Source organism: Amblyomma maculatum, chromosome 10 (genome assembly GCF_055883805.1).
Source record: "Amblyomma maculatum isolate TAMU_Amacu chromosome 10, ASM5588380v1, whole genome shotgun sequence".
Taxonomy (NCBI): Eukaryota; Metazoa; Arthropoda; class Arachnida; order Ixodida; family Ixodidae; genus Amblyomma; species Amblyomma maculatum.
Genome location: NC_139353.1, coordinates 10,592,777 through 10,607,411, shown reverse-complemented (window position 1 = coordinate 10,607,411; position 14,635 = coordinate 10,592,777). Strand labels below are relative to the sequence as shown.

The window sequence follows — 14,635 nt, the reverse complement described above, 5'->3', positions numbered from 1 at the left end:
ATGAGAACAATGGGAAATGAACTGTTTGTTTTCCAGAATTAGTGTACACAGTGGGTAGACTGTCGTTAGAAGTGAAGGGACACAGGAGTTTGGTTATTTGTCAACCTGAACAGAAAAATGCTTGACTTATATTGTACGGCATAAGTAACCATTAAAAATTTAGAGGACATTCAAAGCCTCACCCTAAAGGTAGACACGATGCACCTTTAGCACCGTTCTTTCATTCTGAAATTACTTCTATATTTCTTTGTTTAAGTGTGCTTTTGAGAAAAAGAAGGCGCAGTATCTCATCTTCACAGTGGACACCTAACAGAGATGCATGGGTCATCAGTTCGATTGCCTGTCATAAACCAACCTCCAACGACTAGAATATGGATGCTAAATGGGAATTGAAATTGTATGATGCTACCCTGAACGCTGCCAAAGTATAGTTGTGTCACAATTTTGATATTAAATCACATGCATATTTTCTCCGACAGCGTCTTTCTGAATTTGGGCTATGGCAACGGTGATGGCTTTTGACCAAATAAGCTGTATAAGCTTCGCGTAAAATAAGTTTATCAAGCAATAGCTGTGTTGCATTAGTGTTATGGACATTAAATGTTAGTATCCTAAGTGCTTTATTTTTAAAGATTTTTAATGATGATAAATGAGTTTTGCAAGTGTTGCCCCATGACAATGCTATAGTTAATGGGCGTATTAAGGTAAGACTTGGGATTGGAGTCAAATTTAACTCACGAGTATTACAAGAATCACTGGCAAGAACTGAGTGATAACTGACTGCGCATAGAATGCAAATGGTGGAGGATATGAGGCAGTAAGGCAGGTCATTAATGGCAAAAAAAAAAAAAAAAAAAAGGTGGCGCAATCCTGCTATAGATCCCTGTGGCACACCTATTAGTTGTTGCATTTGACTGAATGTCTGAAATAGCACTAACTTGATTTCGATAAAGGTAGGATTGTAATGTTCCTTGCTTCAAGTTTAATGAAAAGAGTGGAATGTATAATTGATTGAATCAAATGCTTTAGATAAATTTATGACTACAGGGCTAGCACATTTCTCATTGTCAGTTGGTCTTTTAGTTGCTCTCTCAGAGAAGTGCTAGCCCAGTTGAATGGAAAGTAGATGGTAATGGTGTGCGGAGTGCATGTTAAACTTGCTAGGATATTTTGTTAAGTGCTTCTTAATTAGCTTTTGTTTTCTCTATAAATGAAAGCACACAAATTGACCTGTAGTTTGTAAACTATGTACGGTCATCTTTCTTAAAATGGGGTTTATCGTTTTGCGTTTCTGTACTTTAAATGAATGATTTTGGTTCGGGCATTAGATAGGTGGTGGGAAATAACGATAACTGCAGACTAAAATAAAATTTTTGCTTTCATTGTTCAGAAAGAAATGATAGTTTCAGCCTAGATTAATTCACTCTCACTGATACTTAATTAAAGATTCTGTCTATGCTGATGTGTGATGTTTGGTGATGCAGAAGCAGCTGCCACGAAGGCTCAACTCATAAGAATAGAAATCAAAACGGTACAGGCCTCTGTCACTGGCATTGCCTGACCAAGTTTAAACGACTGGGATATCTGAAAATGGATAATCTAGTTCATAAAGAAGGTACTGAAAGAGCATTGAAATGCTTGTGAGGGCTGTGGGCATTGAAAGGAAGAAAGGAATTACTGCTAGGCGATAAGGAACTGCAACTGAGCTGCTGATAGACAGAAAGTCATGGCGGCTAAGACTAATATTAATGATGGCTAAGATAGAGAAGACGATATAAATGCAAAGCCATGTTATTGTATGCCCACTGTGCAGGGATATAAGGACTTTGCTGGTACCGCTACTACAGCTGATACAGAGGTTTCATAGAGGCACTGCAGCAAAGCCACAATCTTATTTAAATCAGTTCACATTGAAATTTTTATCTACTTGTGGTTTGCTTGCAGGATTCTACATTCTACACGTCTGTGGAAATTGATTCAGGGCCAGTCGTTCCTTGTGATTCGGGGCCCCTGATGCCCCCACAGAGTGGTGAGGTGCAGCCAGAGAATCCGACCGTAACATTTCTGGAGTTCCTCATGGACTACATGGTCACGCAGGTCAGCTTCCCCACAGGTCATTTTGTTGTCTCTCGGGTTATGTGGTATGCTTATATAGTACTATGTGTATTACTGTAGCTTTGTGACACAGGGATAGAACGCCAAATTTTGGTTGCACGCTCTTTCTTGTAATGATGCGCAAAGTAGCTTAACGGTAACCGTAAATTGTGGTGTTTAATCGGTTCTCAGTCAGTAAATAATTTTCAGTTAAATTTTTTTTCTTCAAGGTGCCTTGGTTTCAGTTTCAGAAGTGGCGGTGATGACCACTTATCATCTACGGTGGTCTACATCCAACTTACAATATTTAGGTGATCGTGCATGAAAAGCTAGTGAGTTTTTAAGGGAAGTTTAAATTTTTCCGTTCAAGTCGTCTGTAGTACAAGATATATGAAATGCTGTCTAATACCATTTTATGCGAAACCTGTGTTTTGATATTGTACTGTTCAGTTAACTTTTTGAAAGGTTGGACTATTCACAATTCCAGAAATTACTGTCGACATTCACTGATTCTTTACTACTTTGTGTTGCGTTTGCATCCTTCTAGTTCCTTCACGTTGGCTTTTGAAATGCTAATTTTCTGTGGGTCACCAGTCGCTGCTAGCAGTTAATAGTAAATATACTAGCATTGCTGACTCTTCTATATATTTTTATTTGCTGCACTAGGTGACGAAAATACAGTGGGCAGAGGCCATAGATGAGAACCACCACCGGTGCTTTGAGTTCCTGTTTGAGAAATTCAAGAAGCATTTTCTGCCACACATCTTCCCAGACTTCTGCTACACCAATAGCCTCTACAAGCCCAATCTTGGTAAGATCTTAATGGAGAAGTTTTGTGGTAGTATAGCCATTATTTAAGTTTCTGCTAGGGTAGGTCTTGTCAACAGCTGAACAGGCACAGAAGCTGACAGCTTCATTTGGTTTTGCCAGTGCCTTGGTTTCAGTTGTTTCATGGCTGGTTTTGTTATAGATGTGCATTTTAGTATACTATTAGCAGAATTTCAAATTATAAGGTAGAATTGAAATTGAAAATTTCAAATTTGAAAAATTGAAAGTTCTTGTTAGTACCTCATCAAGTTTGTTGACACCGAATTTATCCTGGCAGTCTAGAAAATCTGTATGGCATATAAAATGGCTTCCCTTGCAGCTTGAACCGAGCACTGAAGATTCAATTTATTGCTACCTGCGTTAGGGAGATAACTTCTGTTCAAAATGCTACCATGCTTTTAATTCAGTTTCTTGGTAACTGTTCAAGTGAGTGCAGAAAAGGAAAAAAAAGTCTGGAATGGAAAATGAAAAACTGCTTTGCTTCAAGAAGTTCTAACTTACATTAGAACATGAGCATGTTATTTTCTTGTGGTGAGCAGTAATTCTCAGAGCTGAGCAGAATGCAGTGAATGTTCAATTTATTTATGACTTTTTTCACATTGAGAAAATATGTGAACATTCTTGGGTACATACATGGTACTGTACCCTCCAGAGTACAGGCGGCCTATTGCTGATGTTCTCAAGTTTGAAACTTCCGATTAAGCTGAAATCTTTTTTTAAGGAATTTAATCTACGTTCTTTGTTTGGATAAAGACATTTTGTTTATCTTGACTATTCTTTTGCTAACAGTCACAGCTCATGTCATGATGTCACAATACAAAGTCTGTCATTTTGTTTTGAATAAAAAGGACCACCCTAGTTTAAAGATTTATATAATTTACATAAAATATCTTGCATGTTGTACACTGGCATCCTACTGTGTTTAGATTTTAGTTAGCCCAGTTGAAAATGTGTGTAGCTAGTTTAGCCTAACTGCTGCCCTCAAAGCCTGCTGAATGTTTTTAAGTTGCAAAATTAGAAATATTTGGCCCCTGCAAATATCAGACATACAACATTGTTCCTTTGTGGTGCCTTCAGCACCTCTTGCTCTTAAAGGCGTTAAGAGTGCATTTTTGTACATTTTATTAACAAGAGTTTTAGTGAACCATCACTGCTACTGCAGCCAATATATTTAAATATATGCAAAAATATAAAAGCCAACATATAGCTAAAAAACTGTCTCTGTCTTGTTGTTATCACAACAAAGAGCACATTGTGCAGTCAAGTCTACCATTTTGAAAATTAAGTGGCCTGTCTCCGAAATGACTGTTTATTGCACCTTGGTACAAACTACCACTCCTGGTTTCATTGCTGTGATGACAGGGTACGCTGTATGCTATACTTAACGGCTCCATATCCATCAGGTGTCACCATTTAGAGCCAGCTGCGAAAGTACCAGACACACCAACTATTTTGTTCGGTCAAAATCAGGTGCGCAGGGTGTTGCCATGTCTCTGTAATGTATGTAAGCAGTGTGCAGACACCGCAGTCCAAACTTTGAAAAACTGTGGCATTCTCAAAGCTTGCCTTTGAGCCGTATGCATGCGTGCCGAGATCCTGCCCACAAATCAGTTTATGCACCCTGTAATAAAGCTTCCTAGTTTTGCTCCTTTGGTTGCTGATGTCTCTTGCACACCTTGCTTCCTGTGCACCCTCCTCCTCCCCTAAGCCTTTTTTGCTTTTTTCCCCCCTCTCCCCCACCCTTCACACTGCACATGTGACTTGCATCCCGACACCGCGCCCCCTGCACCTGCACAAACCCCGACCGTGCCACCGGCGCGCTCACCCTTGGCCCACGTGCGCCTCCTGAAATGGATGCACACTGCTGCACGTGAATGTCTGTGTCCTCTTCTGCATTTCACTGAACGCTGGTCATTTTTGCTGCTGTACATGAACACCTGTGTTGGGCTGACTTGTGGTATACGCGTCCCGTGCCTCTTTGATGCGTGTTGCCCACCTCTCGTCTACACCCATGTTTTTGTCCCACACAACGTCGTTGCATGATGTGCACTGAAACTTTCACACTGATTCTCTCCACAATACGTAAATGCCACGTGGCGTGCATGCTTATCCCATTGTTGATGCCCTGGCACAAAAATGTTTATGCTGTGCACATGGTGCTTGTGCGTGTACCCTATCTGCTGGTGTGCCCACGCGTGTACGTACTACCCCAGTGTCTGAAGGGTACCTTTGGGTGTGCACTTCCCTAGAGCTGCCCTCGCTCCGCAAGGACAAGAAGACTGTCTTGGCTGATGCCACAGCCACTGCGGTCGCGGCACAGTGCCGCAGTGTTGTGGTGCAGTGGGTGGTCAGCCACACGCAGCCAGCAAAGCTACGGAAGGAAGACGCTACTGCAGCCAGCAGGTCGGGTGACCTGCACCAAATCAGGTATGGGGGTAGCGGGAAAAGCAAACTGTATGAGCGGTGTGCTGTGGTGGATGGAGGAGACAAAGAGCTCATTGCTGACAGGTGTTGGTTTAGACAAGGAAAGCAGAATGCTAGGATAGGAAATGTTGCTGATGAGAGAAAGAGTTTCTCATTGCCATTTTCCTGTGACATTTAACTTGGATCAAGTGAAGTGCGTGACTGTCATATCCATGTGTATGAATGTGCTGGATAAATTGGGAATTTAATGGCAATGATAAACTGTGTAGCATACTTAATGTGTGGTTAAGGCATATGTTGGGATTTGTAGCTGCTGTATTGGCTGCTTGAAGTTATTGGTACATGCAGTTAATCTTTAATTTAATATGCCCGGCACTTCATGATGTTATTAAAAGGTTAAGTGTGTACTAGCACTTATATAGGCTAGTTATGAATGGTAAGAAACTTTTGTCAAGGAATTATAATCAGTTGAAGAGCTGCAGCCTAGGAAATAAGATTAATTTTCCTTAACTGAAAATAAAAGGCAAGGGTTCCCTATTCTCTTTGCACTTTGTACTCAGTGCTTTGCGCAGAAATATTGATTTCGCATTCGGATCCCAGCATTATATGTTGCAGGTTTTGTAGCTTGAAACCTCTGGTAGTTATTTCTGGTCATCAGTGTGTTGTTTGTTTCACACACTCAGAAAACAAGAGCAAAATGAGCCTGGCACGGAGAAGGCTCCCATGTCATCAGGGAGCATCATCGGCTTGTCACAGGGTGCCCAGGAGGGCCACTCAAACAGTGCCTCCTCCGGGTCGTCCTCAGCGCCTTCTTTGTCGATTGGCAGCCTCACAGAGCGAGACTCTGAAGGCCAAGTCCAGCAGACGCAACAGTCACCACCGGAAAGTGGCCACCGAAGTTTGCGGCAGGTGCGGTCTTTATTTTGCCACTGCCTCAGCGAAGAACTTCTTTTTGCGTTGGTCCTAGGCTGGGTCTGACCTCAGTTTTTTTTTTCTAGCGTTGGCTATGGTAGAGCTCTATGAGATACCGTGTGGTGGTTGTTTGGCCAGAATGGCATCATCACATAGCAAGGTCATATGACCTTGCATTGGCCATATGGCTGTCATGTGACTAGTGTATCTTTGAACCGTTGCTATTAGGTCGTGGGACCAGTTGTCACATGATCCATCGTCACTGGGTCATGTAATATTTCTGCAACCTTGCAATGATCACATGACCATCATGTGACAACTTTTAAATTGGTCGTGTGAATCATTAACCCTTTTTAGGCAATGTTTTCCTCATAACAGCATATGCTGAGAATTGTATGACATTACATGGATGCCCCCTCAGCTTTTTATTGAGATACAGAAGGAGTGCTCGAATATTGGAGACTTGCTGCACTGAGTTGGATGCTGTTTCTTGCAGTTGAAAGTAATAGAGACTAAATTGAAGCAATGTCCCAGTTCAAGCTCAGAGTTTTTATTCAGAAAATTGACCAAAATTGTGGAATTGAAACAATTTGAACCTTTAAAATGTTGCAGAAAGTTTGCATTGTCCTACACTTTGCTACGATAGGCATCTAAAAGCGTAGAGTTGTCATTCTTCAAATTAAGCATCCAACAATATTGTATGCAGTTCAGTGCTGTGGCCATTCAGTGAAAACATTTATTTGTCTCACTTGTGTTTTAACAGAAAAACTGAAGAAAGCGAGTCATTTAATAATAACATATTGCAACAAAAAATTTTCAGAAAAAAAAAATTAATGTTCTTTTTCTATGCTTGGTGTGGTCTGTAACAATTTTGGAAGCTCCAAGCTCATTATTCTGGTTGCCACTCTGCTTGATGTAATGTGGTGCAGCTTTACACATCTAGTGTCTATGTATGATTGCTATCTGTGTATGGTTTATGTATGATGTGTCTTATATTTAGCTGACCTAACTTCTACTATGACTACTCCCGACCCACTACCCCATTACTCAGTCAGCTAGTAACTTCTTGAATAAGGCATTCTGTGCAGCACAATCTGCTGATAGCTCTTCAAAGACGTTCATGTGATCTAAATGCCGTACATATCAATGCGACAAAAATGCATGGGCCCCAGGGGGCTCCGTGCATTTTTTCCTTATTTATTGTCCAGGCAGAGCTCCTATATTAATGAGGCACGAATGCATTTACCTAAAAAGTTTGGTTCCCAGAAAAATTGTCCATAACTTAAGTCACCTATGTTAATGTAGGTCATGGTAGCAATCGAGGCACAGCTATATTGCTTTTTTTTTTTTTTTTTTACCTTTAGCAAATAAAGCAGTGCTTTAGGTGGTGAGCACATGATGCAGTGCGGCTTAGTGTATCTTTCATAACTTTCATATTGCACGGGCATTGCTAGACTTGTATGACATCACTACAAGTTGCCAGGTGTGCTGCAAATTTTACTGCATGATTTACACTCCATGTATGTTGAGATACGCCGTTAGGTACTTTCTTACTTCTACAGTAGGCAGCCTTTTTTTTTTTTTTATATATACATATACTGTGGACTACGTCAGTGTCTTTGAAGATAGGCTACAGCAGTGTAATGCCTGCAGGGTACTGATGTCAGTGTATTGCGCTCTAAATGCAGGCTCAAAGTTAGCTGAACTCCTTGCTGAGCTTAGGACTAAATTATGACTAATGACTAAAAGAACATTGCTTTAAATGTAGGCTGTTTAGTGTTCAGGCCCAGAATGATCAGAATTGAGCAGTGCACGTGGTCGGCTACAGGAGCCAACCTCTCTTTACCCTTCAGGTCCAAGTGGTGCGGGACGTGCTGTACTCAAAGCGCGAAAACGTTAACCTGATCCACGAGGTCCTGCGGCAAGCCTTCCTGGCCCCCTTCTCACAGGCACACACCACCAAGAGTGTCATCTGCACCTACAGGGACTGGATACAGATGGCAGTACGTCGCTTAATGCACATTACATCCACTTTACATGTGTCCTAAAAAGAGCACGCTTCTAGGACAATTACTCTAGGGGAACGATGGTTATTACTGCCGCTCGGATACATTGGGAAAAAAATATCTAAAAGTGTTGACAAATTTTGAGCGGTAAGTGGGGCCAGCAGGTTGTGGGCAGGGGGTGGGTGGTAATGGCAGTGGAAAAGGCTGTTCCAGTTTGGAAGTTATTTATCCACAATATTTTACAGGTCCCTGTTTGGACTAACACGTAAAGGTGGGTACAGATATATATGCCACACTGTGAGGAGAAAATGAGGGGAAAAAGAGACTGTGCACATACATTGCCAAGAAACTCGCAGTGGTTGTGCCATGTACTGCGATATATCTGTGGGTTGGGCAGTGTAAGGTGGCTGAGTGGAATTGGGGTAAAACTGATTAAACATACAAATAGAAACAGTGTGGCAGTAACAGAAAAAGTCTGTTAAATAACCCTGTTGCTTTCTAAGTGACAAAACAGTGATGTCTTGTTTGTAGGTAGCTGGCAGTAGATTCACATTATAGATTTAGCGTGGTAAACAACAACTGGCAAGCGTCCGTGTCCATGGGTTTACTGTTTGTTGTAGTAGCTTGGCAATTGTGACGCTAAACTGTCGAGCACAGGTCAAGATTTGATACCTGGCCACAGCTGCTGCCTGTCAATGGGAAAAATATGTAAAAGAAAAAGGGCTATCTATTGAACTTTGTTGCACGTCAAAGAGTTGGTGTAGCCAGAGCTTGTTCACAGATTTTTTTCCAGAATCTTTTGTAACCTTCGGTACTTTCGTATACATCAGCACAGTAATTTACCACAATGGCACTATCTTGGGTTTTAGTTATTTTATTGCTCATTGAAGTTGAAGTTGACATTGGTATTGTGGTGAATTTTCATCGTATTGGCCCAGGAATGGTATGCTGGCAGCAGGGTAGTTGCTTATTAAGCAGTCTGACAGTTTTTCATTGTAATATACTTCCACTGTGAACTAAGAGAGTATATAAAGAATAACTCACTGGCCAAGCCCGTAGATACGGTTCGGATGGATGCTAATGAGTAATTACTGCTGTATTTCAAATTATACCTTGGGTTGTTCAATTCTACCATGGATTATTCCCCGAAACGTATTGTACTAAAAGATTACAGCAGTCTGTCGAGCACAGATATACCGAACCTGTGTACAGAGTATTGTATTTCTTTCTATTTTAATTGCATAATGTCCCATGAAAATTTCTTGCGAAAATATAAGCAATGCCCAATAAGCGATGTGCTGTCAGCATGCCAATGGGCAGCACATTGCTGTGTAAAGCTTGTCACTAGTGTGTGGCCAATGTCTGCGTGCTTCTGTACTACGCTTATCTATTTGCATATTTATGTATCTAGCTATTTTGATTGCAATCTCCTTTGAGTTAGTTGTAGCTAATTTATGCTTGCTCTGATTTAGTCTATTGCATAAAAATGCTTGTTCTCATGATGTGGGGATTAGTTGGCTTTGTTGCGTGACAGAACAGTGGTACGGAGTAGTGAAAAGGTGATTTGTAGTTGTGCTGCATAATTTAAAGGTTAATTACTTTGGTGGCCTGCTTTTTCAGCTGAACTGTGTAACTGCATGCTTGTTTTAAGTCTGAAGTTATGTAACCCCCCCTTAACCTGTATTTCAGTGGAATAATGATGCCCGCATGAAATTTTCACTAACATGTCGCAGCCTGGCAGTGATCAAGCAGCCTGTCTCAATGATGCCATTTTCTGATATTGGAATGACATTTTATCCTGGTTGCTCATGCTTACAGTGACATGTTCAGGTATTTTATTTTTATGCCTGGATTCTCTTGAGTTATCAATTTCTTATTCTTATTCTCATTTTAATGATCCTGGTGCCAAATGCCATTTGGCAGTGCTTGATATCTATTTCTGAATTGATTACTGAAACCTTTTTTTATAATGTTGTAGTCACCAGACATGCCACCATTCTTGGTTGACTCTGAAGGGAAGGATAGCAGGGAAGAGAATCGCACTGATGTAATGGAGGTATGTTACTTGTGTATCTACCTTCTTTCATTTATATCATTTAGGACTGTGCATGTTAATGTTTACAATTTATCTAATCTCATACCAATGTAAGTTTACATGGACTGACATTAAATGGCATGCTTTGAAATAAATGCAGAAATGCTAAGCATGCATTGTAAATAGCTGACGCTGTGAATGCGTAATGATGTGTGGAGGTGACATCGAGTATCTCCCTGTGTAGTTATTGCAGGGAATTGTAGTGGCTACATGCCATGGCTTGTTTATTGAACTTGAGCTCTGGACGAATGAATAAAACACTGTTGAGTACAGCCAGGGATGTGGAGGGCTTCCGTGTTCCAAAACCCATTACCTAAACTTCAATGCCACCAGCTCTCGTTGTTGCACGAGGTCAGGGTTGCTCAGAGTACTTTCCTACTGTTCATAAATCAGGTTCTCGATTTCTGTAATTGTGTTGGCAGGTTCATACCAAGTGACGGAGGCCCACCTTTCCATTACAACATTGGCATTCTTTCTTATGGTTTGAAACTGAAACCTTGACAACATGCAAAACTTGGCTGCCCACTTAGGTGGAAGGTACAGTACGGTCCACTGTTAAAGGGAACATGAGGCCGCGTTTCTGCTGCGCTTTACAAAGTACTCCCGAGAGAGCCAGCTACAAATGATTGCACAAGGTACATGCACAATAAGCATGGTCAACTGCTCTTCCCAGGCATGCACCAGGCGCCGTCCATTCTTGCCAATGGTCGGTGGCAGCGCTTTGCAAAGTGTTTAGGCCACGTGATCTCATGTTCTCTTTAACTGTGGACCGTATTGTACACTTCTTTACTATTCCAGAACCAATTGGAACGCATCCTAGATTGCGGTGGCTCAGTGGCTCTGGCATCCGGCTGTGGGTTCCTTCCTGGCCATGGTGGCCATACTTCGATGAAGACAAATCCGGTGCTTGCAAAGTGCCCCAGGGGGTCTTAGACCACCTGCCATTCAACTTACATTCCCAAATTAATGCAGAGCCCTCCACAGTACTTCCCTCTGATACATGTGTCACTTCGGGACATTAAACTCCACAGCTTTACATCCCAGGTCTTTTTATTAGTTCTTTTTTATGTACATGGCCCATCAAGCCAATCAAGCCCATTTGTACATGGGCTTGATTGGATTTTCTTGCATTTTGATTTAACTCGGTTGTACGGCGTGAGATATGTGTTACCTTGGCTACAGCAGCAAGTTTGGCCCTGCATACATTTCATTCCCAGGCGTCTTCAAACACGGGTGGAACAACTCCACTGAAGAAAGAGAACGTCTTCGCCGGCATACAGAACATGTTCCAGGTCTTCATCACCAATGCTGCCAATGTGTTCCTTCTTGAAGTGGAACCTGATGAGAAGAATTACCTCGATGAACAGGTTGGCCTGCCTTGTTGTTAGCTCCTCTGGGAAGGGTGCATCAGTTTTCACTTTTTCCACTGCATCGCTCTCGTGTGCTGCCATCTGCCTTATTTTTGTTTTCTTGCTTTGTACAGGCATGTGAAGCAATGTTTTAGTTATAATACAAAGCGGGCCTTTTGTGTTAGGTTAGATCACTTTCTTGAATTGTATTGATAAGCGCTACGAGAGTTGGAATATGTATGATGTGTTCAATAAGGCCGCCTGTGTGCCACAGGATTGTAACATTTTTGAGCAAGTATAACGCCAGTTGTATAACAAATCTTGCATTATATTCAGAATGAAGGTATAAATATATATATATACATTGCACTGGTCATGACAGTTACAATGAGCTTCACCATTTTGAGCAACTAGGAGAAGCCAAGCCTTGGTGTTGTAATGTGAGCATGGGCAAATAAGCAGAGGGAAAGCACTGAAAGAGTTTCTTGGATTAGGGTTAGGAAATAATGGTGAAAGGGAACTGGTGCAGGCAGCACAAAACACGAAGCAGTGATGGCACAGGGGATGACGACCGCTGTGCTGCACGGGGGACTACAGTAAACTCTTGTTAATTAAGTAAAATATCAGTTAAGGTATCAGTGAACTGTGATATGTATGTTTTTGTGTGCATGCAGAATGTGATGGTGTATATTTTGTTAATTGGGGTTTCTTCTTAAAAAGCCGCCCGTCGAGATCCAAAGTTTCAGCATCTGTCATTGCCTTCTTTAAATTGTGATGCTAGGAGTGGTAGTTTAATTCAAGAAAAGAATAAAAAAGGAAAGATTTTCGTCTCTGTTTGGGTTTGCCCGAGCATTTATGACGCACAAATTTCTTTTGTAGGTCGTGCTGAAAGTAATTTAAAATGGTGGATTTCTTTCACACTCCCGTATTAAGCAGCATTTTTGGCTGAAACCGACTGTTTACGTTAGCCTTAATTTATTTGAGATGGCTTCACTTATTATTTGTATGCCTGGCTTAACGTTTTGCCTAGACGCTCACATGGGGCAACAAATATGTGTGTAGCATAGTCCTTAATGTATTCTTAGCTTGAAAACTGAATGTACAGTCTGTCAAAAATATACAGCCCAAGGGTTTTGCTTCTAAGCCCTGTAATGGGGCTGAGTACGCATCTGCACCGTTCGAAATCTAGTAGACGACAAATCTAGTCCCCATTCTTCTCTATGCTTACCTATATATTTCAGTATTCCTTCCAGGGGCTTAGTTAGAGTGCTTAGAAGCGAACCCCTTGGGCCATATATTTTTGACAAAGGCTGTACATGAATGTTTACCTGTGCATGTTTTCGTGCTTCCAAAACCAGGTTGAGCTGTGCAAGCGAGTCATGAATATATACCGATACATGGTCATGAAACGGCACATGGAGAAGGCAACATGGTAAGTGCTGTCTGTAAGGTTTCTTTCATATTTTTTAAAGTTTAATGCCTCATGTAATGAGCAGGAAAAAATAAGTATTAATAAGCAAAACCAACATCGAGCAGTGCCGAGCAGATATAATCTAGCTGCATCTGTTCGCACGATTCTTTTGTAAGTACGAGTTTTCTCTCAAAAACAGCATGGGCTGCAGTCTTGTTGCCATTGACAGGGAGCTACCTACTTCGAACAGCGTGGAATGAATGCCCTTTTTTGTGATGTCTTTGCACTCCACCTCTGTGTGCTAGCAGCTGGTATTCAGCATCATCATCAGCCAGACTATATCCACCGCAGGGCGAAGGCCTGTCCCATTTTCCTCCAATTAGCCCGGTCCTGTGCTAGCGGCATCCACTTGATCCCTGCAAATTTTTTAACCTGCTTTCTAAGGCTGCTTTCCCCTTTTTCATAGCTTCTAGGGATTTCTTAACCTCGTCCTTCGTTACTGTAGAAACGTCTGATTGCTCTTCATTACAGCCAATTTCATTCTTGTCCTGACTACTATGGCTACTGTAGAGGTATTATTGCAACTTGAGAAAAGTTTACCTGTACAATGTGTCATAGACCTGAGCTAATAACCTTGTGTGTGGCATGCTTTGTCTTGATATGCCCTTGTATTAAGAAAGGTATTAGCAAAAATGTATTACTTTCGTTATCTGATGAAATGATAGGATTTATTTAAGGCATCACTTTATTTTTCACTTGTTGCCTCATACAGTCGAACCCGGATATATCGAACTCGAAGGGGATCGCGGAATAGTTCGATATATCGATAATTCGATATATCGAAATCGGCTTGTGACGGCACTTACGATGCGAAAAAACGATACCGTATTTGTCGCGTAATCAACCCACTTGCATAATGAACCCACCCTCCACTTTTGCACCCGAGAATTTGAAAAAACAAAAAACAAAAACAAAAAAAAACCTTTAAGGCCAGTTCGCTTACATGCAACCGACTGAGCGATCTCAGGGACGAGCGGCAGCGACAGAGCGAAAATTTTCAACCTTGTTGGAACTGCGTCCCTCTCGCCGCTCGAGCCACCGCGGCAGCTCAAAACAAGGTTTCTGTGTCGCTGCGGCGACAGAAATTGTGAGCATTTTCGCTTGCATGTGGATGGCGCGCGTCAGTCCATTTCAGTCGTCTTATCTACAGCTCATTGGCAGCGTGCCAAGATGCTGCGCAGCGATAACACCAGGGCGCGTTTATCTTTTGATCGCTCCTGCGGTGGCGGCGAGCGAACTTGGCAGAGTGCCCATGATGGCTTGATTGAACAAGCCTGGTTCGATTTATCACGCTGCGCTTGGGGCGGGCGTCATGATCGCAGCAGCTGACCGCGTGCTTTCGCTGATTCATACATGCAAGGATAAACGATAAAAAAAAAAAAAAATAACATCCCCGCAAAAAAAAAAAAGAAAAAAAATATAAAACCCTGCCACTTCTTGACGTCCGCAGCCGCCA

At 41.8% G+C, this 14,635-nt stretch overlaps 1 protein-coding gene across 3 annotated transcripts in view; it reads left to right on the top strand.

Annotated features, from left to right (window-relative positions):
• Positions 1-14,635, top strand: part of LOC146175568 (ral GTPase-activating protein subunit alpha-1) — an 83,397-nt gene that overhangs the window by 11,128 nt on the left and 57,634 nt on the right. For 2 of the 3 annotated variants that reach the window (XM_084581961.1, XM_084581959.1), the window contains exons 6-13: positions 1,945-2,097; positions 2,761-2,905; positions 5,136-5,349; positions 6,030-6,255; positions 8,112-8,261; positions 10,243-10,320; positions 11,577-11,726; positions 13,067-13,140. In XM_084581961.1, coding sequence (XP_084438087.1) covers positions 1,945-2,097; positions 2,761-2,905; positions 5,136-5,349; positions 6,030-6,255; positions 8,112-8,261; positions 10,243-10,320; positions 11,577-11,726; positions 13,067-13,140 — 1,190 coding nt within the window. The remainder of the gene's footprint in view (positions 1-1,944; positions 2,098-2,760; positions 2,906-5,135; positions 5,350-6,029; positions 6,256-8,111; positions 8,262-10,242; positions 10,321-11,576; positions 11,727-13,066; positions 13,141-14,635) is intronic. The other variant, XM_084581960.1, reaches the window with a different exon arrangement.